The sequence below is a fragment of the Malaclemys terrapin genome, chromosome 1 (genome assembly GCF_027887155.1).
Source record: "Malaclemys terrapin pileata isolate rMalTer1 chromosome 1, rMalTer1.hap1, whole genome shotgun sequence".
NCBI lineage: Eukaryota > Metazoa > Chordata > Testudines > Emydidae > Malaclemys > Malaclemys terrapin.
Window position 1 is genome coordinate 28,453,527 of NC_071505.1, and position 27,881 is coordinate 28,481,407.

Here is a 27,881-nt window from a genome sequence, read left to right on the forward strand (position 1 = left end):
GAGCCTGGGGACGCGCTGCCTGTGAACCTTAGGGGGGCATGTGGCTCACTCATTGCCAGGCCTGCAACCTTTGGTGTGTTCCATAATTCACCAGCTGCCGGAGCCGCGCGATACGGGGAGACTCTCCTCATTCAGTCAGAGACCAGAGTCCGTGTCTAGATCACGTAGCTGCGGACAAAAGCTCGAAAGAGCCACTGGATAGATCCCGACGGGCTCGCACCCCCCCCCCCCCGGCCGGGCGGGGCCCGGCCCTTGTCAGACACGCCGCGGGCTCCCACAGCAGCCCGCCCCGCGCGCGGCCCACCAGAGCGCCTCGCACACCGCCGGCCGTAGCGGAGACTCCATGGTGGGACTCCAACTCCCGGCATGCCATGGGCCACGACAGGCCTTCAATGAAGAGTAAATGTCCCAACATGGGCCAGTGGCGCCCGCAAAGCATGCTGGTAACTACAGTCCCCGGTCCGGCCGCAGTGCACCCTGGGAGCTGTAGCATTCGTTTTGCCCACCGAAGCAACGTCCCCTGGGCCCACGCGGCTCAGTTCGGTTCTCCTTTGAGCAGACCCCCCACCCCCATTGACAGCACAGCTTCCGCTTCCGTTGTCCGGGTGCTTCCGGCCCCGCCCTTCCGGCGCGGTGACTTCCGCTCCCACAGTGCCCCGCGCCGAATCATGGACCACAATGGTGAGGAGGGGAGAGGGAGGGAGTCGCATTTATACCCGGCGGGCTTGCCCCGGGGCACTGCGCGGTGCGGCTCGGGGAGCCGGCCACGGGGAGACCCCCATGGGGAGAGGGCCTGGGGAGCGGTCTGGCGCCCGGGGCCTAGCGCGGGCTGGACCCCAGCGCCGCCGGCCCACAGTGTGGGGTGGAGGGGACTCGGCCGGGCCTCGCAGTCCCCGCGCCTCCCTCAACCCCCACCCTGACAGCGGGCCCTCGTCCCTACCGGGCCCCGCCGCGGAACAGGCGCCGATCCCCATTGCCTTCTTTCGGCGGGGCCCTGAGCAGACGGGGAAGGCCGCTGCGACTGTCCGCCCGGGGGAGCAGCCGTAGGCTGTGAGACTAGGTGTTGTGTGGTTTGTGTGGCCCCCTCCGCCGCCCGCGTAGCCATGCGCTGGGGCAGGGGGTACTTCAGCAGAACTCGCCCAGACGTCACTGCCAGAGCAATGTCCGAGGCTCGTCATTTTGGGCTGAAGGATCGGTCCACTTCGTACTAACTTAGCCAGGGACTCTGGGTCTTGGTGTGTAGTTAGCAGAGGATGGGAAACACCTGTCTAGATCTGCTCTGCTATCAGTATGTACTGTTTGTATAACGCGCTGCACTTTTTGTAACTGGTTCTCATCCATTGGTCTAAGAAGCAGACAAGTCAGTAGGGATTGCAGACTAATATAAAGGTTGCAGGTTCAAATCTGCAGTGTACTATGCTGCTCCTTTGGCATCGTATTCCATGCATTTTACTGGATGTGTGGGCCTGAGAGGAGCATTTAAAAATCAAGGTTTTGTCTGGGTAGTAAAACTTGAGGTTTATCATAGTGGCTTTGGTTAAAACTTTATTTTCTTGTTCTGCTTGCAGTATGCTATGTTGATGTCCTCAAAGTTTCTGGCCTAGAAATATCTGAATTGAACACCGTTCTTTACCTGGTTGCTGCAAATCCTCCTTGGATGCACACCTTTTGTAACTACTGTGTATATATAGCTTGGGTTTGGGGATTACTTTGAATGTAGCCTGGAGTTCATCACTAAGTCTAAGATTTAATCACAGGTATTTTTAGTAAGTCATGGACAGGTCACGGGCAATAACCAAAAAGTCATGGCAAGTGACCTGTCAGTAACTTTTACTAAAAATACTGCTAACTAACTCTTACCTGCTGGAGTGGAGGGGTGGTGTTACAGCAGGCGCTGCTGCTTCTGGGGGTGGGTGGCGGCCCAGGGCCCTGCTGATGCCACTTCTCCAGAGGAGGGCGGGTGATATGTGGCCCCGCTGCTACTCCCGGGGAAGTGGGGGGCCGGGCAGCCTGCTGCTGTGAGATGGCCTGTGGCCCCGCCACTCCAGGCCACAGGATGGCCCGTGGCTCCACCGCCACCCATCTGGGGCAGTGCCTGGGATCAGTTGCCTGGGGCTGCCGCAGTAGAGGCTGGTGAGGGTCAGCCACTGCAGCTGCGGAAGTCGTGGTGGTCCTGGAAAGTCACGGAATCTGTGACCTCCATGAAAGATTCGCAGCATTGTTCATCATGTACCGAAACAAGTGACTAAATAAGAAGCTACAATTCTGTTTGCTAACTGACGATTAATTAAAATGTGTTGGAACACAACTGAACATTTAAATTTATAAAAACTCATAAGCATAAGATTCCTCTTATGTGAATTTGAGTGGGCTCTGGTAGTTTTTATTTGGGTCAGAACTGTGACAAGAGACTCAGACATTCATAGAGAAGTGTTAATTTGTGGTGTGACTCCATTGACTTCTGAAGTCAGTGGAATTACACCAGACGAATGTGGTCCATAGAATTTGAGAGAGAGAGAGAAAAGATGTATTAGATCAGTCAGTCTACTTCAGGGGTAGGCAACCTATGGCACACGTGCCAAAGGCGGCACGTGAGCTGATTTTCAGTGGCACTCACACTGCGCGGGTCTTGGCCACCAGTCCGGGGGTGGGGGTGGGGGGCGGCTCTGCATTTTAATTTAATTTCAAATGAAGCTGCTTAAACATTTTAAAAACCTTATTTACTTTACATACAACAGTAGTTTAGTTATATATTATAGACTTATAGAAAGAGACCTACAAATGTTAAAATGTATTACTGGCACGTGAAACCTTAAATTAGAGTGAATAAATGAAGACTTGGCACACCACTTCTGAAAGGTTGCCGGCCCCTGGTCTACTTCCTGGAAGTCGCTACAGGTTTTTTCCTTACTGTAACTTTTTCAGTGTTTTATTCAGACTAGTTTTTAAATCCTCTAAGTGTTGGGGCTGTAACCATTTCCCTAGCAATCTCCCTTTTAGGAAGTTGTTTTTCTAATATTTGGTCTATAGTTCTTTATTTCTTTGCAATGTTATTTGTGTTGTTAGCACAGTTAGTGCACATGGGGTAAATTGCCCAATAAATAACCAGAAGAGTTTCCCCGTGTAAAAGCATGTGCAGGTACAGAGGGGAGGTACATGTGCTCTTTTTATCTGGAATATTGTATTTCACAAACTAGATAGGTTTTCAGATGGAGGGGACTTAACTTGCAGTATCATCCCGTTACTCTTGATTATAAATACATTCTCTACCATTCTAAACCGTTCTTACTTTTTCTCCTGTGTTAGCCATACTGATACATACTTGATTCTTTTATTCTTCTCTCAAAAAATACCTCATTCAGTTACTCAATGCCAAATTAAGCCCCATAATCATCTTTGTTACTTTTCTCAGGAAGTTCTGATCTTGAAGTACCAGAATGTAACTTTGTCTTGTATGTATCTGCACTGGCAATGAGATGGACTGGATAGCCTAAAATGTATATCTGATCTCTATATTCCATGTGTGCAGACACATCAGTGTTCTGCAGACAGGGACTATCGGGTTTTTTGCAGTGCCAAAGCATGCAACTCAGAATTGCTCCCCCTGTTGACCTCTGCTCTGAAATTGCAGTGCTCCTTTAAGTTGGCTGCCCAGGAATGCATCTGAGCAGCATCATACGCTTTATTATAAAAGGATTCACGATTTCCCAATATGAGGAACATCCACAAGCTTGATTTATTGCCTATGTGATGCACCAGTCCAAACTGCCTCTGTGTGTCTCATTACTACTTTGTACTCCTCCATATATTTTCTCTTGTCTTATATTTAGGTATTCTACTTAGATTGTAAACTGCTTGGGGCAGGGACTGTCTTTTTCTGTGTTTGTACAGCACCTAGCACAGTGGGGTTCATATCCATCACTAGGGTTCGTAGGTGCTACAACAATACAGATGCATAATATTTTCATGTAATGAGGACCCTGTTTATTGCCTAGACATTGTCCTTGCCCATTGTTTTGGGAATTGGCATGTGTCAAGGTGTCTCTTCTCTCCCTTGCACCAGAGATTTAAGATTTAAAACCGCTCTTAAGAGGGTGTGTGTGTGTGTGTGTGTGTGTGTGTGTGTGTGTGTGTGTGTGTGAGCTAGATAAGTTCATGGAGGATAGGTCCATCAGTGGCTTTTAGCCAGGATGTGTAGGGATGGTGTCCCTAGCCTCTGTTTGCCAGAAGATGGGAATGGGCGACAGGGGATGGAAAACTTGATGATTACGTGTTCTGTTCATTCCATCTGGGGCACCTGGCATTGGCCACCATCGGAAGACAAGATACTGGACAAGATGGACCTTTGGTCTGACCCAGTATGGCCGTTCTTATGTGTGTAGAAGGATTAGCCTTTAATTTTACATATATATGTTATCAGATGTGCTGGTAAAGCCTTGGTAGTTCTCTGTTTTCTGTATTTGGTCACTGATGTTCCAGTGATGTGTTAAATAAGATGTTATAGATTCCAAGGCCAAAAAGGATCAGTCTGATCCTCAAGTCTGACCTCCCCAGGCCATAGAACTTCCCCAAAATAATTCTTAGGATGTCTTACTAAAAGATAGATTATATCTTCATTTAGAAATTGTCAGCAATGGAGAATACACCATGACCTTAGTGAATTATTCCCATGGTTAATTACCCTCACTCAAAAATGTGTACCTTATTTTCAGTCTGGATTTGTCTATCTCAGTGGTCTCCAACCTTTTTATGCCCAAGATCACTTCTTGAATTTAAGGGCAACCCAGGATCTGCCCGGCCCCTTCCTCCAAGGCCCCACCCCACTCACTCTACCCCCCCACCCCCGGTCACTCGCTCTCCCCCACCCTCACTCACTGTCACCAGGCTGGGGTAGGGGTTTGGGAGGGGGTGCAGGCTCTGGGCTGGGGCTGAGGAGTTTGCAGTGTGGGTGGGGGCTCTGGGCTGAGCCTGGAGCAGGGGGTTGGGGTGTATGGGGGGTGTGGGCTCTGGGAGTGAGTTTGGGTGCAGGAGGGGGCTCCGGGCTGGGGCAGAGTGTTGTGGAGGAGGAGGGGATAAAGGGTGCTGGCTCTGGGAGGGGGGTCAGGGCTGGGGTTTGGGGTATAGGAAGGAGTTCAGGGTGGTGGCTCAGGGCTGGGGGTTGAGGTGCAGCCTCTCACCCAGGTAGCCATGCTAAGGCAGCCTCCGTGCTTGCCCCGGCCCCGCGCTGCTCCCGGAAGGGGTCAACATCCCCTTGCGGCCTCTGGGAGCGGGGGATGGTACATGGCTCCATGCGCTGTCCCTCTCTGCAAGCACCACTCCTGCAGCTCCCATTGGCTGGGAACAGGGACCTGTAGCCAATGGGAGCTGGAGGAGTGGTGCTTGCAGACAGGAGCAGCATGTGGAGGGTTACCCCTCCCCCCAGAGCTGCGGGGCACACTGGCCACATCTTGGAGTGGCGTGGGACCGGGGCAGGCAGGGAGCCTGTCTTAGCGGCAGCCCCGCTTCGCCACCAGAGATCTTCTAGGATCGACCAGTCGCTATCGATGGGTTGGTGACCACGGTTCTAGCTTCATCTTCTACCTATTGGATCATATTATACCATTCCTGCTAGAATGAAGAGCCCATTATTAAATATTTTTTTATGTAGATACTCTAATCAAGTCACCCATTAACCTTCTCTTTGTTATACTAAATAAATGAGCTCTTTGTGTCTGTCACTATAAGGCATGTTTTCTAATCCTGTAATCGTTCTCATGGCTCCTCTGAACCCTCTCCAATTTATCAACATCCTTCTTGAATTGTGGGCACCAGAAATGGACACAGTATTCCAGCAACAGTTTAACCAGCACCAAATACAGTGAGGTAAAACAGCCTCCTACTCAAGGTTCCCCTGTTTATGCATCCCAGGATCACATTAGTTCTTTTGGCCACAGCATCACATTGGGAGCTCACATTCAGCTGTTTATCCACTATAACCTCCAAATCTTTTTCAGTCACTACTTCCCAGGATAGAGTTCCCCATTCTGTAAGTATGACCTACATTTTTTTTGTTCCTAGGTGTATACATTTACCTTTAGCTATATTAAAACACATATTGTTTGCTTGTGCTCACCTTACCAAGCGATCCAGATTGCTCTGAATCAGTGACCTACCCTCTTTATTATTTACCATTCCCCCAATTTTTGTCTCATCTGCAAACTGTATCAGTGATGATTTTATTTTCTTTCAGGTCATTGATAAAAATGTTAAATAGCATAGGGCCAAGAGCCGATCTCTGTGGGACCCTATTAGAAACGCACTTGCTCAATGGCGATTTTCCCATTTATAGTTACATTTCGAGGCCTATCCGTTTTAATCCACTTAATATGTACCATGTAAATTTTATATTGGTCTAGATTTTAATCAAAATGTCATGCGATACCAAGTGAAATGCTTTACAGAAGTGTTGATGTAATATACTTAGACTATTACCTTTATTAACCAAACTTGTAATCTCATAAATAAAAGATACCAAGTTAATTTGATAAGGTCTGTTTTCTGTAAACGGTTGTTGATTTGCATGAATAATAGTACCCTTCTTTAATTCTTTATTAATCGAGCCCCATCTCAGCTGTTCTATTATCTTGTCCAAGATCATAAACCGAATATGTTTCTTTTGGTTTCCTTTGCAAATAGCATATACAAAACCATTCCTGAGGGAAGATCCTTGTTGTACAGTGGTTATTCCAAGGAGCCCTAATCATGAATTAGGGTACTACTGTGCAAGATGCTGTACAAACACAATAAAAAAGACAGTCTCTGCCACAAAGAAGTTACAGTTTGAGAGAGAGACTGATTCACTCCTAAATTGACTTCATTATAAATGTCATATTACTGCATAATTGCACTTATGACCAATACTGTTGGCATGACCTGACAGTTTGAAGGTACCATGTGAGCAGTAGATTAAGATTTTTTTCAAACAGGTAAATTCTGGTAGAGTAAATGAAGTCTTAAACTAGCTTTAATAAAATCAGTGTTTTCCTTGAAATGTCTCTGCTAATATCTAACCCTTTCAGAAACTAATGTATAAAATAAGTGGAAAATGACAGTAAACATTTTTCTCTTGTATAGACAATGATTTGCAAGGCACTAATAGTTCTGGATCGTTGGGTGGTCTTGATGTTCGCAGACGAATCCCTATAAAGCTCATCTCCAAACAGCCTAACAAAACCAAACCTGCACCACGCGCTCCAAGAATTATGAACAGGATGCCTTCAAAGGCACAGGCTGGTGATGAAGGTAAACTAATTTAAATAGCTTAATATTATAGAAGGAAAGGGTATTAATTTATTATTTTTACTGCAGTGGTGCTCGGGGGCCCTATTCAGTATTGGAGAACTAATATGTTAGATGCTGTCCAAACTTATAAGAATACCTGATAGAGCTCTGCCTCTAGGTGTTGCTGCAGTATACAAAAAGGTCTCTGTCTTCAGAGCGTAGCACTATTTCTGTTACTTTTGCTTGCAGAGTGGATTTAAGCCAGGCTGCAGACATTGGAAATGCTGTAGCATTTCTTGATGATTGTAATGTAGAATGGCATGTGTTTTTAATAGCAACTTGGGTCAATTAGAAAAATTATGGTATGTACTAGAAGTGTTTTTTTTCTTTTCTTTTTTTTTTCCTTTCCCCCTTTCCATTCCCCCCAGAAGAATTTGATTATAATGAAGAGGAGCGGTATGAGTGCAAAGGAGCTGACATGTTTGGGAATCCAAGAAGATTCCCTGGACACATATTTTGGGACTTTAAGGTACACTCATGAATTCAATAGTTCTGATACTATACATTACATCTGAAATCATAGGGTGTAAGCTAATTCTTACTATTCTCAGTTAGAGTGCAGAGCACCCTACATATCTTTAGAGAAATCCAATAAAAAATAAGCGCTACCACTGCTTTTTGACTTCCTGAAAATATATTCTGTGCTGTGTTTCTCAGATTGTATGTAGTTCTCTGTTCCTTATTAAATATTTGTGAACTTTCAAGCATATTGGTAATAACCTAATGAAATAAGGAGCCCTAATGAATGCTATTTTGACAGATAAACTTCCTCGGAGAAAAGGATGATACCCCAGTCCATTTCTGTGACAAGTGTGGATTGCCTATCAAATTGTATGGGCGCATGGTGAGTAGAGCTGTATTGATGGAAAAGCTACCCTACTGTGAACTAACATGAAGTCTCTACCTGTTTTTGGAAAAGTTCTCAGTGCTCCCATTGGCAGATGGGTAGTTAGCTAGTGCAAGTGTAACATCATGCATAACAGCTACTTAACTTTTTTTTTTTTTTTTTTAAATAGGAGTGTCAGCTTCCCACTAATTAGAATTATTGTAAAGTTAGACCCTGATCCAGCATTGAGATGCACACAAATGCATATCTGTCCCATGCAGAGCTCATTGACTTCAGGGGGGCTCTGCATGAGCAAAAGGGTATATTCCAATGCATCTCAGTATAAAACCAAGGCCTTAATTTGTACAAGAACTCTGAACTGTTCTTGTTGCATATATTTTCTGCTGATGTCCCCTTGCTTAAGGGGTAAAATAGCTTTGGAAGAGTGGCTGACATGCAGCTTGATCCTGCTGCCATTGTAGTCAATTTAAAAATACCTATTGACTTCAGTGGAAGCAGAATAGGCCGATTTATCCTTAAAGCAACTTCTTTTTTATGCTAAGCATTGTATCTTGCTTGCAGACTTTAACTGAGTTAGTAAATACTAGAAATTAATAATTTCTATGCCCCTTTAAAACAGTGATATAACAGAATGCAAAGAATAAAATTAAAATATTGACTACAGGTTAATGGGTGCTTAGGGATCTGACTTAGTGGCTTAATTTTTTAAAAATTAGCATTGTATTTTGAGCCACTAACCTTTATAGTTCTCATTCAGGACAACCAACCTATATTATTAAGATGCTCATGGGAGCTTTTTAAAAAAAAATTTTATAGATCGTGAAATCATTTGTGTTAAGTTGTAATCTTTCCTCTTACTCACCTGCTCCTACTAGCATCTGTGGAATGTTGAAAAGCGTTTCAGGAATGTAGTTTGATTAGGTTTTGCCTACACTATGGTTATGACCAAGTCAGGAGGAATTGTTACACCAGTTTGGCTTTTGACCATTTAAAAGTTGTTGTGCAGACTGGCCCTAACTATGTCTCTGTAATGGGGTTTGTAATGTAATTGGATTGTCCAGATTTTTAATTTGATTGTGGGAACATTAAAAACACACCTACGCTACATCTTTGAACCATGTTTTTACTAGCTTGGGAAGAACAATGTGGTAACTTGATTCCTTGAGTCATTTATAGTTGTTGTACAGATGAAGTCTCAGTTTTAATGCCAAGGCTCAGATCTGCCAGTTAAGAACTTCATAGGTTGCCCTGTGAATCAAGCTCTGCTGTGTAGTCTCTTCTTTCTTTTAAAACATGGGTGAATACCAGTCTATTTGGAGAACTGTACCCGTTAGCGAGACATGGACCTTGAGCACTAGCTGTTAAAGCCACTGTGTCCTGTTCAGTTGAGCCTTTGCTGATCTGTCACAGAACCAACTATTCCAACTGCCAGGATGGAAATTTTCAACTTGATTTGGAGGAGTGCAAGCTCCATCCATCCAAGTTAATGTGTGTACAGTTACATGGGAGATTGGCAGAAGAAGTGCACTGAGTCCTGCTAAAAGACTATGATTAGCGAGGGGAAGCCTAGAATGCCAGTTGCTAAAGCATGAAGTACCGGTACTGGTGTTACCAAGTCCCAGTAGCAGGAACAGCTGAAATATATGGCTGTAGTTTCCATAAAGAATCATAGAATCATAGAATCATAGAATATCAGAGTTGGAAGGGACCTCAAGAGGTCATCTAGTCCAACCCCCTGCTCAAAGCAGGACCAATTCCCAGCTAAATCATCCCAGCCAGGGCTTTGTCAAGCCGGGCCTTAAAAACCTCCAAGGAAGGAGACTCCACCACCTCCCTAGGTAACGCATTCCAGTGTTTCACCACCCTCCTAGTGAAATAGTTTTTCCTGATATCCAACCTGGACCTCCCCCACTGCAACTTGAGACCATTGCTCCTTGTTCTGTCATCTGCCACCACTGAGAACAGCCGAGCTCCATCCTCTTTGGAACCCCCCTTCAGGTAGTTGAAGGCTGCTATCAAATCCCCCCTCATTCTTCTCTTCTGGAGACTAAACAATCCCAGTTCTCTCAGCCTCTCCTCATAAGTCATGTGCTCCAGCCCCCTAATCATTTTTGTTGCCCTCCGCTGGACTCTTTCCAATTTTTCCACATCCTTCTTGTAGTGTGGGGACCAAAACTGGACACAGTATTCCAGATGAGGCCTCACCAATGTCGAATAAAGGGGAACGATCACGTTCCTCGATCTGCTGGCAATGCCCCTACTTATACAGCCCAAAATGAGCCTTGCCTCGCTGCTATAGGAAGAGCTTTGTGGTGCATTCTTTTATTTAAAGTTTTGCCTGTGTGTTTTGCATTTTCTTTTTAATGGAATTTACCTTTTTCAAGCTATTTTTGAAAGTGTCCCATCAAAGGTACTGCATATTTTGTTACATGTAGCTGTGTCATGTCCATTTCCCAGCATGCATTTCACAGACAACTTAAATGTAAGAATTTTATTTTCAGGAAGATACAGAATGAGAGAGCATGTTAATGAGGGAGGAATGTAGCAAAGCTTATTTAAAAATACATTCTATAAATGACATACTGGTTTACACATAATGGTTTAATGAAGCGATTGTTTGTATGTCTCTAGATACCTTGCAAGCATGTTTTCTGCTATGACTGTGCTATATTACATGAGAAGAAGGGTGACAAGATGTGCCCAGGGTAAGTTCACTAGTGATTGTTTGTTTATTAAAAAGGGAGATATTCTGGAATAATTTAAACTGCTTATTCTCACATATGTCTTAGTTAATGTACATCATTTTTGTTTGGTGGAAAATCAGCTCAGTAGGAAGAAGCAGCAAAGAATGCTTTTGCTGCACTAGAGGGGTTGTAGTTTGACAGTACATTGTCATCCAGACACTGAGAGATTCAGTTTAACTGTTGATGTTTAAATTAGGGAAGTCAAGCAGTTTTTAAAAAAACAAAAAAACCAAACACAATCTCACGATTAAAAAAAATAATAAATACCATTTATTTAAATATATTTGAAAATGTAGAAAACACAAAAATACTGATTTCAATTACAACACAGAATACAAAGTGTACAGTGCTCATTTTATATTGTTTTTTATTACAAATATTAGCACTGTAAAAAAAAACAAAAGAAAATGTTTTTCAAATCACTTAATACAAGTACAGTAGTGCAATCGCTTTATCATGAAAGTTGAACTTACTAATGTAGACTTAGGTACAAAAAATAACTGCATAAAAAGAAAAAACAATGTAAAACTACAAGTCCACTCAGTCCTACTTCTTGTAGGCTCTAAATTTTACATTGTTTTGAGTGGAGTTATGTAACAAAAAAAAATAGATTGCACTACAGTACTTGTATGAGGTGAATTTAAAAATACTATTTCTTTTGTTTACAAATATTAGCACTGTAAAAATGGCAATCAAAAATAATATAAAGTGAGCACTGTAAACTTTGACAGGTTTCAGAGTAGCAGCCGAAGAAGTGGGCTGTAGTCCACGAAGGCTTATGCTCTAATAAATTTGTTAGTCTCTAAGGTGCCACAAGTACTCCTGTTCTTCTTTTTACTGTAAACTTTGTATACTGTTGTAACTGAAATCAATATATTTAAAAATGTAGAAAAAAATCCAAAATATTTGATAACTTTCAATTGGTGTTCTATTGTTTAACAGTGCGATTTTAAAACTGCAATTAATTGCAACTTTTTAGTTAATCGCGTGAGTTAACTGATTTGATTGACAGCCCTAGTTTAAATAGTAAATAGAAGATACTTTAAATAAGTAGTTGACGTATTTGTGTTCAGTCTTCCCACTATTCTCTCCAATAGAGCAAATGACAGTTCACTAGTAATTAAGACTCACTTACTAATTGTGTACCCTAACTGTGTCCCTAATCTCAAGAACCCCTTCTCTTTTGTGCTTTTTGACACCTCTTCGAATATGATAGATTATGGGATGTCAGTTCTAAACTTCTCCTCAGGAAATGTTGATGTACTTTGTAACTATGCTTCTATAGGAGACTGTCTCTAATTTTGAAATATTGTAATTTAATTTGAATTAAGGAAATACAAGCCTTTCGTGTTGTGTTTGGCACTAAGAAATGTCATTTCTAATATGTAGAATTGTGGAATGAACATTTAGTCTAAATATTTCTAGATTCAGAACTGTTGGTGATGATAATAAACCAATCTTTTTTTCTAATTTAGCTGTAATGATCCCGTGCAGCGAATTGAGCAATGTGTGCGAGGGTCTCTCTTCATGTGTAGCATTGTTCAAGGGTGCAAGAGAACATATTTGTCTCAGAGAGACTTACAGGCTCACATCAACCATCGTCATATGAGAGCTGGAAAACCTGTTACCCGTCCTCCACTTGAACCTGTTCATCCTCCTATTGCCCCACCTCCTGCTGAAATTCCTGAGCGTTTCATAATGCCACCTGATAAGCATCATATGAGCCATATTCCACCAAAGCAGCACCTCATGATGCCACCACCTCCTTTACAGCATGTGCAACACGAGCATTATAACCAACCACACGAGGACATTCGTGCACCCCCAGCAGAGATGTCAATGGCTCCACCACCACCACGCTCGGTCAGTCAGGATACGTTTCGTATTTCCACGAGAAAGCACAGCAATTTAATAACTGTCCCTATTCAGGATGATTCAAATTCAGGTGCTCGAGAACCACCTCCACCAGCCCCAGCACCTGCTCATCATCATCCTGAATATCAGGGTCAACCAGTGGTATCCCATCCTCATCATATTATGCCTCCACAGCAACATTATGCACCACCCCCGCCACCACCACCACCAATAAGCCATCCAATGCAACATCCTCCCCAGGGAGCAGGTACTCCTCATATGGTTTATAGCCAAGCTCCACCACCACCGATGACCTCTGCTCCACCACCAATAACCCCTCCCCCTGGACACATAATTGCCCAAATGCCACCATATATGAATCACCCTCCTCCAGGACCTCCCCCTCCTCAACATGGTGGCCCACCAGTAAATGTAAATGCACCCCCTCCCCATCACTATAATCCTAACTCTTTGCCGCAGTTCAGTGAAGATCAAGGAACTCTCAGCCCTCCTTTTACACAGCCTGGGGGAATGAGTCCAGGGATGTGGCCAGCTCCAAGAGGGCCTCCTCCACCCCCAAGAATGCAAGGCCCACCTTCTCAAGCCCCACTTCCTGGACCACATCACCCAGATCAAACCAGATATAGACCATACTACCAATGATATTAACAGTAATTTGAACTGAGTATGCTATGGGAAGGATAAACTATATACAGCAGCCTTTTAATGAATCTGTTTTTGGGGTCTCTTTTTTTTCCTTTTTTTTTCCCCTCCCCCTTTCAAAGAAATACAATGGTTGTGACTAACACACTCTGGGAACTTGACTCTTGATTAATTTTTATACCTTGACCATAGGACTCCACCTTCAGATATACTGTAGTGCTAAGATAAGTGGCTCAGTAGATAACAGCTACATGTGTTTTTTTTTTTTTTTTTTTTTTTTTAACAGACTTTGTGTCCCTAGTGAGGTTAAATCTCTGAGAGATGGTCATTTGTAATATTATTTTCTGAAAAATTGAACACCCGTTGTACCACTCTATTGTTTTTGTTAAATCCGATGTTTAGTTTTATTTGTGATACTTTTTTGTTAACCTGTGTACAATAATTAAATTTAAATATGGTTGTAAAAATGCTGGGTTTTTATGTGACTTTGAGTACAGACACAATTTCTGAAAAAACATTTCATGTTTTGACACCAATACTTTCCCATCTGGCATCATAATAAAATGTTCGGTGTAAGAGACATTCAAGTTTACCTTAGCAGTAACAATTGTTTGTAGTAAAGTCTGATGATCCAAGTTTAAGGAGCTGTAAATCTGAAGTGCAGAATCTTGAATTTCATACAGATTTTTAAATTTTGAGGCAACTTTGGGAGCACAGAGCGAATGGTACATGAAAGACACAGTTTTGGTGATGACATGAAACCATGTGGTCTTAACATTTTAAAATCTTAGCTCACTTCTTGTTTGGAAAATTCTGGTTAACTTGAGATCTCATACACTCTCTACTGGTGTTGAATTCATGTCTTGTGCATTTACTATAAATGGATGGTTTCACATAAAAGGTGCCATTTACTGACTCACCACATTCATGCTATAAAGGGATATGATTTTTTTTGGGACTTGGTTTTTTCTTTTTCTATATAAAGGGTAATGTAGAGTAGGAAAGTATTCCACTTTGATAACCTGGAGTTAGGGATCTGACATCTCTTATGTAGATTAAAAATACATATGTATAAATCATGTCAAATTTTGTTGCCAGATTTGATTAAGTGGCTAATGGTTTACAGGATTTAATAATATGTTTTTAACCATGGTCTTAAATAGATTTGACACACTGTCAGGTCCCTTTAGGCCCAAAATTTAGGTTTTGTAAAACCTTTTTTTTTTTTTTTTTATCCATTGAAAACAGATGTAAGAAATAAATGTCCTATTTAACACTAGTTGTGTTAGTGCAGGAGAGCCAGAGAATGAAACTGTTTACACAGCTCTCATTGTCCAAGCGGAGTGCCTACTTTTTACATTGCAGTCGCATTAGTGTTGAAAAATAAATGTTAATTTTTAAAAGTTTTTTTTTTTTAAAGGGGGTTTAGAGGTAACTAAATTTATTTTTGACCTAGGTGTCTGGTCTCTCCTACCTCTAAAACAATGTAGGAAACCATCTGTTTACTGGAATTTTCTCAAAGGCTTAATTTACTTCCGTAAGTTTTGTTTTTGCCTTTCACCTAATAGGAGTTGTTAGCATTGAGCCTGTCAGAGCACCTGATGGCAGAACAATCCAAACTTTATAATTTTGCATATAAAATGAGTGGCTGGCAGTTAGGGCAAGGACTCTGTTAGGCTTGTGTTCTGTTCCTGAATCTGCCATTGATTTGCTGGGTGATGTCGGGCAAATCACTTAGGACCTGAGTTTTGAATGTAGGTGCATGCAAACTCCATAAATGGGTGTGAAAATCAAATACTTATTTTGCACAAATCGCTATTGTGTCTAATTGTCCAGTTGCCTATGCAGTTGTAATGTGACTAACTTCAAAAAAATCAGGCTTCTTTGCCTCTATTTCCCTATCTGCAAAATAGGAATAATACCCACCATTGTTAAATACTTTGACATCCTAGGAAGAAAGATGCAAGTTATTATAATATAGGGTTAGTTGAAACTTTACCATTTGAGTGTGAGGGGAGGGAGGGAAGAATGACTCAATAAGGAGTGTTTTGTTTCGTGGTTAATAAATATGTAAGGTAATTTAAAGGTACCCCCTCTTGTGTTACAGAATATTTTGTTCATTATCAAATCACTCACAAGCGAATATCTTCAAGCAGATTTCATTGTATACACAAAGGAACCTATCCAACAAGGTAATTCCCCTATCTTAGGGGAGACCTTGTCTTTCTAAGGTTTCTTAAGGAATTTTATTTGGCCTCTTATTAAAGACCAGCCTATACTAGACAACTATTTAATATTTTTATTGGCTTAGGTGGTTCTAAGTGCAGGCTTCATTATATATAGACTGATGTTTATAATTCTAGATACATAAGGATAACACAAATCTAATGAGTAGGTTACTATTGAAAAAGATTTGTATTCAGTAGAGAGCCCAGTTTTACTCAAACTTGCTTCCCTTTGACAGACTAAACATAGGTAATGTGCTGTCTATTGAAATTGTGGCAAACTCGTAATTTAGTGGGCTTCAGAAATGTTCAGCAGCCATCTGTATTCTTTAGGTGATTATGAAAAATTTGCTGATGTTTCCATTATGGGCCTAGCTTTAGGAATGGTCTAGGTTGCATTTATTGTGGGGCCCTATTCAATGCTCATTGAAGTCGATAGAAGATTTGGGTCACAGACGCTTTATCCTTAAGACCATGGTTTCGTACCATGCTGACTTGTTTTCCTTTAAATCACTGGTAAAATCCTCTTGTTGATTACTATTACAGTGGTCAGGCTGTTTTATTGAATATTTAAGGGCAGCTCACAAGCACATCACCTTGAATAAAATATGAAATGTACTTCCTTTTAAAAGTCAAGAAAAATTGGCATTTCAGAGCTTAGGGTTACATCAGTGAGTCTTTCCATTGACTTAATGTGAGTGGAATCTAGGTCTTTATGCTGGAGGTTGCAGTTTTCAGTAAATGGCCCTCATGTAAGCAGAAATCATTCTTACACAACACCCCTTGTGTATTCAAGTGAGTACTTGGCCAAAATCTGCTCACGTATTTACACCCCTGTAAATCATGAGTACACCAATGTAACAGAGAAGAATTGAGTCCATCATTTTTGCATGTTCCCAGCAGAAACAGATTTGCAGTTTAATTGCATTGGTGGGAGCCCAGGGTTACTCAGAAAGGAACTTTCAGAAAAACTGTTGCTTCCAATACTAAACTCAGAAGTGCCAGTTGTCAATAAAAACTTGTGTACGTGGTACACTTCACAGTCAAAGTCATAGTGACAAGTGCTTCTTACCCTGTGAATTCTTGAGATTCTTGGCTTGAATGAAATAAGTATTGTTTCCTTGTAAAGATAAAATTATCGAGGTGATTAATGGTTTAGTTTGATTCTGAATAACAAATGGCCCATAAGATCATATGTGCTCCATTCATTCACAATATGTTGCTGCCATTCAAAAATAGCTCTCATGTTTTCAACAAAACTCTTTGACTATATTATACATTTATTAGCCATTCTGAGATTCTATAATTACATATAGGCAAATAGAAGTGCTAGTGTGCCAATCATTTAGATTGAGGAGAATGAGACTTCCAAACTGTTAAATGGCTCAGATAAATCCTTTTAATTGGTAAGATGATATTTTGAAAACTTGGGATGATATTTTGAAAACTGTCTGAGGAATTTGGACCCACTTCCTTTAGTCAGCTTTGAAGATCTTGACCCCTTCTTATAATTGTGTGTTCTATTTGCCTGAAGGATTGGTGGCAATAGCACAGGATCAGGCTGAATGTATGAGTGAGTTCTTCACTCTTAGTTAGGGTGAATGCTCTAAAGCTCACTCTGTGCATGTATGTTATAAAGTTGTTTTCTTACTTTAAAAAAAAAATGAAAAATGTGATTGCCACTGTTATAACTGACTCAGGAAAGTTTTTTGAACTATGGCAGAGACCAATCCAATACACAGTATTTCTGCATCTTTCATTATATTGCTTTTAGGGGTGACAATTTCATTCTGACAAACGCTGGAGAGGAAGTACTAGTGCTTGTTTTGCATTACTTGATTATTTACAAATGTAGCAATACAGGAAACTGTATTTCTGTTCTCTGGTGCATACTTCCGGTCCTTCCAAAGTGCAAATTCAGCAACTTTTTTTTTTTTTTTTTTAAATCTAGTTCAAGTACAGCCTTTCTATATTCTAAATTCATGGGTTGTCTGGTTTTGTGCTAATTCTCAAGTAAGTTGTTTAGCTGTCTTTTTTCACTTTGGACACATCTTGGTGGCAGAATAGGTACAATGTCCCATCAGAAGAAGAGCAATGGAGTATAATCTCAAATGAGTATTTAATGCAGGGGTAGGCAACCTATGGCATGCGTGCCAAAGGCAGCATGCGAGCTGATTTTCAGTGGCACTCACACTGCCCGGGTCCTGGCCAACGGTCCAGGGGGGTCTGCATTTTAATTTAATTTTAAATGAAGCTTCTTAAACATTTTAAAAACCTTATTTACTTTACATACAACAGTAGTTTAGTTATATATTATAGACTTATAGAAAGAGACCTTCTAAAAATGTTAAAATGTATTACTGGCACGCGAAACCTTAAATCAGAGTGAATAAATGAAGACTCGGCACACCACTTCTGAACGGTTGCCGACCCCTGATCTAATGCATGGGAAATATGATTTGAACATCCAAGTTTCTAAATGTCAGAAAAAATGCAGTGTACAATGTACTATGCAAGACTTGTGTTCATTTTTATTTGATCTCTATGTCAGATTAGGAAATTAAAGGGTTATATGAATTGCGTTTCCATTTTAGCAGATTTAGTTATTTAAGGGGGTTAAAACAATTCTTGCTCAGTTGGTATTAATCATCTCAGTCTAGTAATGTTACACTGATAACTGATTTTGCAGGTAAATTATATACATTTTGTGCTTTTAGGCTATTTTGTCTATAGCAAAATTGGAGTTGAAATAATGCATTAGCTTTAGTCTTTCTTAGACTTGCATCTGAAGAAGTGAGGTTCTTACCCACGAAAGCTTATGCTCCCAGTACTTCTGTTAGTCTCAAAGATGCCACAGGACCCTCTGTTGCTTTTTGCATTAGCTTTGATTATTTGGGAACAATAAATAAAAATTGTGGGGTTTAGTGCTCCAATTTTATTCTTAAAATAGTAAGTTAGTCACCGGAAATGGTGAATTGTATCTTACTACCTCCGCAAAACTCATGGGTATTAATTCCATTTTGAATGTAGTTTTATTTGTTTGGTTTTATGCTAATAGCATCAACATGGATTGGAGCCCAATTTTGCTAAGCACTTTCATACTCTCAGTATCAGCAAAAACGAGGAGTCTGGTGGCACCTTAAAGACTAACAGATTTATTTGGGCATAAGCTTTTGAGGGTAAAAAATCCACTTTTTCAGATGCATGGAGTAAAAATTACAGATGGAGGCATTATTATACCTGACACATGAAGAGAAGGGAGCTACCACTGGAGAACCAGTGTTGACAGGGTCAATTCAATCAGGTTGTATGTGGTTTTTGTAGTGAGCCAGCCACTCCCAGTCCCTATTCAAGCCCAAATTAATGGTGTTAAATTTGCAAATGAATTTTAGTTCTGCAGTTTCTCTTTTCAAAAACAGACTTCAGGTTTTTTTGTTGAAGGGTGGCTACTTTTAAGTTTGTTATAGATTGTCCAGGGAGATTGAAGTGTTCTACTGGCTTTTGTATGTAACCATTCCTGATGTCTGATTTGTGTCCATTTATTCCTTTGCAGAGAGACTGTCCGGTTTGGCCAATGTACATGGCAGAGGGGCATTGCTGGCACATGATGGCATATATCATATTAGTAGATATGCAGGTGAATGAGTCCCTGATGGTGTGGCTCATGTGGTTGGGTCATCTGATGGTGTCGCTAGAGTAGATATGGGGACAGAGTAGCCAATGGGGTTTGTTACAGGGATTGGTTCCTGGGTTAGTGTTTCTGTGGCATGATGTGTAGTTGCTGGTGAGTATTTGCTTCAGGTTGGGGTGGGGGGGGCTGTCTGTATGCGAGGATTTGCCTGCCTCCCAAGGTCTGTGAGAGTGAGGGATCATTTTCCAGGATAGGTTGTAGATCGTTGATGATGTGCTGGAGAGGTTTTAGCTGGGGGCTGTACATGATGACCAGTGGTGTTCTGTTGTTTTCCTTGTTGGGCCTGTCCCGTAGGTCACCTGTAGGTGACTTCTGGGTACCCATCTCGCTCTGTCAATCTCTGTATCAGGCAATCCTTGACCAGAAGACTTCACAATCTAAAAATATTCTTTGGCATGTCACTTTCACACCACATTACTACATGTCGCTCTTTGGGATGTAAGATCAGTCAAGATGGCTTTAAGTGTTGAGTGGTCTTGTGGTTAATGTCTGGAGTGAGACTCTAAAAATCTGGGCTCAATTCCTGGCTCTGCCACTAACTTCTTGTGTGACCTTTAGTTATACTATTGATTACAAAGCCAGAAGGGACCATTGTGATCTTCTAGAGTGACCTTGGGCAAGTTGCTTAATCTCTCCATGACTCAGCTCTCTATCTATTAAATGGGGATAATAATTCCTTGGTCCGTTTAGGCTGAAATTCAGAAAAGCACTTAAGCATATTCTTAAAGTTACATGTGCTTAAGTGTTTTCCCTAATAGGGATGCTTTTCTGAATCAGAGCCTTAGATTGCAAGCTCTTTGGGCAAGGATTATCTGTTACTATGTGTGTGTACAATGGCAACTGCAAAGCAGGCCTGATCTTGGTGGAGGCCTCTAGGCACTAATGTAATAAAAAAACCAAAATAATCAGCAGCAGCAACATGTTTGCATAATTTAATTTTTCAGTTTAAAGTACAGTTCTGTTCTGAAAAGTGTAAAAAATTCTCTTTAGATTCCTAATCTCCATCACTATCGTATCTCTCGTGTAGTTTAAAGTTTCTCTCTCACAAACTCCCAAGTCCAATCTGCTCAATTTACAAATAGGAAGATGTTTTCTCCCTTTCTGCTTGCCCTGCAAATTTAGCCTGGAACTTGAAAGTCAAGCTGGGTCTTTTCAGGCATAAACATCACCATTTTCAGCTGTGGGGGCTTAGTAAACAATTATTTTGATATGAACTGTAATGGAATGCAGTTGACTCTCTCCTACCTATGTTAACCCTGCAGTGCTAGTGGGAATGATGGTAACACACTTTATTTTGATCAGGAAAGCAGCAATGACTGAATACACAAAGGCAGTGAGGCAATAGGAGGGTTTGAGTAAAAAGTTTATATTTTTACGTAGTCACTCTGCAGAGTAGAACCACAACTCCATAACTTAGGTGGGGGAAGTGTGATTTAGTAGTTTATTTAAATGTTTCTAAATGTGTTTTAGAGCCTCTTGATGGGGCTGCTTCTGTCTACCTACCTATCTATCTATATCTGCACTCGATCATAGAATTAACAATTCGAAAATATTTTGAAACTAGCCTTCATCTTAGAGCTGGGTGAGTCCCAAGGCAATGCACTCACCAAACTAATAATAAAATCACTTTTACTAATTCTAGTGACTCCATGTATGCATACACTTATCCATTTCTTGCTCACGCTGCCTTTAAATGCTGTTATCAGAGAGCCCATTTTGGGAGGGCACAAGAGTAGGGAGGGGAGTGATGAGACTTGTGGCGAAGTGTGCTCTGTGTGGGAAAGGGAAACTCCAATCTAGATTTAAGATAAGGCTAGGGAACAGACTATATATTCATAGATTCTAAAGCCAGAAGGAATCATTGTGACCATCTGGTCTTACCACCTGCATAACACAGGCCATAGAACTTCCCTGAATTATTTCCTATTTGAACTAGAGCAGGTGTCTTAGAAAAACATCCAGTCTTGATTTAAAAATTGCCAGTGATGGAGAATTCATCTCAACTCTTGGTAAATTGTTCCAATGGGTAATAACCTCACTGTTAAATATGTGTGCCTTATTTCCAGTCTCAATTTGTCTAGCTTCAACTTCCAGCCATTGGATCTTGTTAGACTTCTGTCTGATAGACTGAAGTATGAAATTTTTGTTCCTCATTTGTAGGTAAAGCCAGACTATGATCTAGTCACCCCTTAACTTTCTCTTTAAGCTAGATAGATGTTTGTTCCTGGAGTCTGTCACTATAAGGCAGTGGTTCCCAAACTGGGGTTCGCGAAAAAAACTCCCTAATGGCGGACAGAGCTGTCCCTAGGGACCCCAGGCAGCACGGGGCCAGCAGCCTGAAGCCCCTGAATATCCAAGAGCTAAGAAGATAAAAGCAAGCATTTCTATCACACTGAAGAGATTTAAACGTCAAGATTCCTTATAAGAAATGGAAAGGGAGGTGGATATTTTTTGCTGTTTTTAAAATTAAATAGGCAGCTAGTATTGTTTTTAAAATTATTATGAAGAACAAATTTAAGTTTTGTTATAACGTGTGTTGTTTGCCTGGACTGCTCAAGGCCTGAATGATTGTCTAGGAGGAACTCTTTGAGTTGTCTTCTTAAATATCTTCATGCTGTTTCACATCTGATATTCCTTGACGAAACATAGGAGCCTTGTCTTATTAACAGGCTTATTTGAAGTGATACAAGCTACGAAAGTGAGATCTTGGAAGAGGGTTTCCATTTTCATAATGTAATACAAATTCTGTAATGATAAATAATAATAGCGTGTAATAAGCATGTCATAAAAATACATTTTATATTTCCAAGATCACTGCTTTTATAATTTATACTCTGGTAAAGGAGAAAATCCCTGGAAATATTCATTTTTGGAGGGGGTTCGTGAGACTTGACATTTTATTGAAAGGGGTTCACAAGTTGTTAAAGTTTGGGAACCACTGCTATAAGGCATGCTTTCTAATCCTTTAGTCATTCTTGTGGCTCTAATCTGAACCACTTCAAAATTTATCAACATCCTTCTTCAGATGACGACACCAGATTGGATACAGTACTTCAGTAGTGGTCACACCAGTGCAAGACACAAAGGTAATATAACATCCCTACTCCTGGTCGAGATTCCCTGGTTTATACATCCAAGAAATGCGTTAGCTCTTTTGTCCACAGCACCACAAGTTTACCAAGTGATCCATATTGCTCTCTATCAGTGATCTATCCTCTTCATTATTTACCACTCCTGCAACCTTTGAGTCATTAGCAAACTTTATCAGTGATGATTTAATGTTTTTTTTTTTCCAGGTCACTGATAAATATGTTAAATAGGGTAGGGCCAAGAACTAATATTTGAGGACCCCACTAAAACACACCTGCTTGATGATGATTCCCCACTTACAATTACATTTTGAGACCTGTCAGTAAATCATAGAATATCAGGGTTGGAAGGGACCTCAGGAGATCATCTAGTCCAACCCCCTGCTCAAAGCAGGACCAATCCCCCACTAAATCCCCAAATGGCTCCCTCAAGGATTGAACTCACAACCCTGGGTTTAGCATGCCAATCCTCAAACCACTGAGCTACACCTCCCCCCAAACCAGTTTTTATGTGTACCATGTTAATTTGGTATCATTCTATTTTTAATCAAAGTGTCTTACCATGTCAGTTGCCTTACACAGAAGTCTAAATATATTACATCAACACTACTACTGTTTTCAGATATCTTGTTTTAATGAGATTACAAATTTATCAAGTTAGTTTGACAGGATTTATTTTCCATTAACCTATGTTGATTAGTATTAATTATGTTATACTCCTTTTATTCTTTATTAATAGAGTCCCGTATGAGGAGCTCCATTATTTTGTCTGGGATCAGTGTCATGCTGACAGGCATATAATTGACTGTGTCGTCCTATTCACCCTTTTAAAATATTAGTATAACATTAGCATCCTTCCAGTGTTCTGGAACTTCAGCACTATGATCCAGGTCCTATTCTTAATAAACAAGGCTTTAGATAACATTTTGTAAACAGTTGGAGAATTATGTTGTCATAGGCCTTGTCTACATGGGAAAGTTAGTGTGCAGTAAGTAACCATGTGAATTGACAGTGCACTAGCTACTCCACACAACTCCCTGTGTGGACACTTTCTGAGCATTAGAAGTGTCTTTGACTATCTTTACACTACAAATAAATACCTGCAGCTGTCCCGTGCCAGTTGACTGGGCTTGTGGCGCTTGGGCTAAGGGGCTGTTGAAGTGTAGTATAGACATTCGGGCTTAGGCTGCAGTCTGAGCTCTGGGACCCTCCCACCTTGCAGGGTCCTAAAGCCCAGGCTCCAGCCCAAGCCTGAACATCTACGTGGCAGTCAAACAGCCTCTTAGCCCAAGCCAGCTGGCATGGGCTAGCCATGTTGTTTTAATTGCAGTGTTGACATATCCTTTGTGTGTTAGGTTAATGCACTTTAATACTCCCAAGGGCACTTCTGGTGCTAAGTAAGAGTGTCCACACAGGAAGTTTGTGTGGAGCAGCTAGTGTGCTGTGAATTCTCACTGTTGCTTGCCGAGCACTAGCTTTCCCATGTAGACAAGCCCTTGCAGACACAAATATAACCTTTATGTATTTTTAGTGGTCTCATGATAATCCTCTGGCCCTATTTGAGATGTCTGTCACAGTATTTGATACACATAGATAATCTACCTGACTTCCTCCGCTCTCCCCCACCCAAAACCAAAAAAGTGTATCAGTTTATGGCTTAAAAATGAAAAACTGCTTTTGCTCGTTCACTATTGTACATTGCATTGGTCTTTTTGTGACTGTCTTCTGTTAAAGGATACAATCAATTAAAGTTGAAAGTGGAGTTGTAAATGAACCAGAGGGCTGTCTACCAAACATGAGTGATGCACAGCCATTTAGACACTTTTTGAAAAGGAATTTCCTTTATAAAGATCTGACAGCTCTCCAAAAAGGTAAAAAGCCACTAGGTTTGCTTTGTAGCTTATCATTAAATGAAGGAAGAAAGAAAGAGAGAGCAGAACACCATGTTGTGTCCAAGCAATGCTGACTTCAGAGGTAGCTCAATATTTAGTTTCCAGGAGGCCCCTCTTTGAAGAAATAAGCCACAACTCTGCTTCCTCAAGTGAACCATGTAAATGGCAATAAAACATGTTGTGTGTGGTCACAGCCAAGAAGTGGGAGACCTACCAAAGGAAACAATAGAATGAAATGGGTAATAATCGAAGGATGAATGGAGAAATAGCAAGAAGCCTAGAACTGGGAAGTCATATAAAAGGTAAAGGTACATGATGTTCCTATTGTCAATGCCAAAACTGGGAGTAAAGTGATAAGGAGTCAGAATGGAGAAGTAGGGAAACATGACACTGAAGCACAAGGCTGTGTGATTTAAATGGACTTGTGCCAAGTTGGACAATGATGAACAGTTTTAGGATGGAGCTTTATGCTCTGTTAATTTCCAGTGAACATGTTCCACTCAGATGGAAAGGAAAAGGGTTGTTGAAATAACACTGCTTGGTTCCTTGGGTAGGTGGAGGGTCATGATGTGAAGCTCTGCATCTTCTAATTGTGTTTTCATTCATGGCATATTATAGTTACTGGTTATAGTGAGATGAGCACTAAAGCTGATTTTGTCTGGGCTGAAGCTCTGAAAAGGACTCATTTTTCTTTACATGACCAAAACCAGCCAACATTAGGTGTTCAGACCTTTTTGAAAAGAAAGAATTAGGGCCTGCTTCTCTTGTCAGCTACACTAGTGTAACTCCAAGTACTTCATTAGTGTTACTCATGACTTTGAGGTAAATGAAAGGAAAATTAAGTCCAAAGTGCCTGTTTTTTCAGTATCTGACACCTCGTCAGTCACATCTGTGCACTGTGCTTGGATAATGCTACCACCTTGACTTGTCAATATTTTATACCCACTGTGTAAATGCTTACACAAAGGGCAAGGCAGAGCAGGGCTCAGGCCAAAAGTGAGAGCTTTAGGGTGAGATCTCTGAAGGTACTTAGGCATCTAAAAACAGGACTTAGATACCACTGCAATCCACGAAACTCCTACTTGGCTGCCACCTAACCCTGTGGATTCCTAAATTCACTTGGTGCCTAAGTTTTTTGCCTCAGCACATGCCACGCACTGCCTCACTGGGGATTGTAGTGCTGTTCCTTTGATTGTCTAGGCACCTAAAAGTTAGGGACCTTGGTGCTCAGTGTTCCAAGGTCCCTTTGTGCATCCCACCCTAGCTCATTGTTCCCTGAGTTGACTCCAACAGCAGAAATCTGGAGTGAATTTTAAAAACGCCATACTTAAGACAACTTAAAGCAAGAGAAGAGTTTTAGCTGTGAATTCTGGGCAGCTGCAATGAGCTGGTTGCTACAGGATTTGCAAGAAATACATTGTGTGTGGTGTCCAGTTACATATATAGTTTAACTGCTACTTGCTGGTGTGTTGTGGTACCTTCAATAGTACAAATAAAAATCATAAAGAGAACAGCCTAGGTAGGTGGCAAATGCCTCACTTGGATTTCATTTAGGCCGGCCCTCGGAAGATGGTAAGTGTGGCTAGAACAAAACCCAGGATGAGTCCTGAAATAGGTGTTAATATGCAGACATAACCCCATTTCAACAGTATGCTGTAAAGTATTTGAACTATGTATACTAGCCCTATTCAGTTCACTAAACACAGCTGAATGATACTAATTTTGTTTACACTGTTAAGGATAAATATAAAAACTTGTTTTTTTTAGATTTAAGATCTGTGAAAGAAAGAGGAGGGCCGTAAAAGTGTAACCACAGTTTTACAAATAATTGCAGTGCTGCTGTGGGTGGCTCCTTGTCCAAACTTGTGCTAAGTCTGTTCACGCATGGGTGTTCACGCATATTCTTCCAGATCATTCATATGCCTGGTGGTGGTCTGTGTCAGGGGGATGCAGAAGAAAGCTGGGGTCAGTTGGTCAGGATTTGCAATGTCTGCTTCCCCACACCTCCCTCGTGCCTTGTTAAAAGGTTTTACCATGCAATGAGTCAGTCGTGCTTGATATCCATGAGTGAATTTGCCTTCCAATGGTGGAGTCGGAGCAGCACAATACAAACCTGCATCTCCACAAGGTCTTGGCTCCTTGGGGGGATGGGTGCATAATTTCTTTTTTATTCCCCTCCCTGACTCTTTTTGGCTGTTGCTCCTGTCACAAGAGCCTGTCTCTTTCCTGGTTTTCTCTCCTCATCACTTGATAGTTGAGGGTTGGTTTGGTGAGAGTGTGCATGGGAGGCGGGGGATGAGAATGGTTTTACCAAACTAGACAAACTGGTGACTTGATCACTGTCTATAAGTACTGTACCTACCTGGTGAACAGAAATCTGATAGAGGGCTTTCCCACTGGCTGGAAGTTGAAGCTAGACAAATTCAGACTAGAAATAAGTGCCCATTTTTAATAGTGAGAGTAATTGCTGTTGGAACAATTGACCAAGGATTGTGGTGGATTTTCCATCACTGGAAGTCTTTAAATTAAGATTCTATGGTTTTCTAAAAGACCTGCTGCTGTTCAGTCACAGCTATTGGACCAGAAGCAAGAATTAATTCAAGGAAGTTCTATGGTCTGTGTGGGATACAGGAGGTCTGACTAGAGTCTCACAATTGCCCCTTCTTGCCTGAAAATCTATGACTATATAAGCCCACATGGCATGGGAAATGCAGTTTGGCTTTCTAGCAGCTCTGCAGCAGCAGCTCTTTGAGCTGGGTCCTGGGGCCAATATGTCTTTTGGCAGGAGAGTGATACATCCATTGGCCATACATCCAATTAGAATTGGAAAATGTATAAACGAGAGGAACAAAAATGATTGAGTATGGAGCAGCTTCCGTATGAGGAGAGGGATTAAAAAGACTGAGATTTTTCAGCTTGGAAAAGAGATGACTAAAGGGGGGAGGATATGATAGAGAGCTATACAATCATGAATGGTGTGGAGAAAGTAAATAAGGAAGTGTTAGTTACCCCTTCACATAACACAAGAACCAGAGGTCACCTAATGAAATGAATAGGCTTCAGGTTTAAAACAAACAAAAGGCAGTATCGGGGGTAGCGTGTTAGTCTGTATCCACAAAAACAACAAGGAGTCTGGTGGCACCTTAAAGACTAACAGATTTATTTGGGCATAAGCTTTCATGGGTAAAAGAAACCTCACTTCTTCAGATGCATGTGGTTTTTTACCCACGAAAGCTTATGCCCAAAAGGAAGTACTTCTTCACACGATGCACAATCAACTGGTGGAACTCATTGCCAGGGGATGTTGTGAAGGCCAAAACTATAATGGGTCTCAAAAAAATTAATAAGTTTAATGGAGGATAAGTCCATCAATGTTAGCCAAGATGACCTGGGATGCAACCCCATGCTCTGGGAGTCTCTAGCCTCTGACTGCCAGAAGCTGGGTGTGGACGAGAGGGGATGGATTGCTTGATTGACCTGTTCTGTTCATTCCCTCTGAAGCACCTGGGATTGGCCACTGTCAGAAGACAGGATACTGGGCTACATGGACAATTGA

The 27,881-nt window shown here is 41.4% G+C and overlaps 1 protein-coding gene across 6 annotated transcripts; it reads left to right on the forward strand.

The window, feature by feature from the left end:
* Nucleotides 1–639: 639 nt before the first annotated feature.
* Nucleotides 640–15,517, forward strand: CBLL1 (Cbl proto-oncogene like 1). 6 transcript variants are annotated; one of them, XM_054018788.1, is made up of 7 exons: nucleotides 776–1,288; nucleotides 5,994–6,025; nucleotides 7,114–7,281; nucleotides 7,689–7,789; nucleotides 8,081–8,164; nucleotides 10,799–10,872; nucleotides 12,387–15,517. In XM_054018788.1, the coding sequence occupies exons 3-7, from the start codon at nucleotides 7,242–7,244 to the stop codon at nucleotides 13,426–13,428; spliced, it is 1,341 nt and encodes a 446-aa protein (XP_053874763.1). In that variant the 5' UTR covers nucleotides 776–1,288; nucleotides 5,994–6,025; nucleotides 7,114–7,241; the 3' UTR covers nucleotides 13,429–15,517. The 6 variants fall into 6 exon arrangements, with proteins under 6 accessions (XP_053874735.1, XP_053874745.1, XP_053874763.1 ...); XM_054018760.1 differs by lacking the exons at nucleotides 776–1,288; nucleotides 5,994–6,025 and adding an exon at nucleotides 640–681; XM_054018770.1 differs by lacking the exons at nucleotides 776–1,288; nucleotides 5,994–6,025 and adding an exon at nucleotides 640–681 and having other exon boundaries at nucleotides 7,692–7,789.
* Nucleotides 15,518–27,881: the final 12,364 nt, after the last annotated feature.

Excerpts from the sequence above, each read along its gene's own strand:
- CBLL1 (XM_054018760.1), top strand. Across the intron at positions 7,790-8,080 it reads ACATATTTTGGGACTTTAAG|ATAAACTTCCTCGGAGAAAA; the intron begins GTACACTCATGA and ends CTATTTTGACAG. Across the intron at positions 8,165-10,798 it reads TCAAATTGTATGGGCGCATG|ATACCTTGCAAGCATGTTTT; the intron begins GTGAGTAGAGCT and ends GTATGTCTCTAG.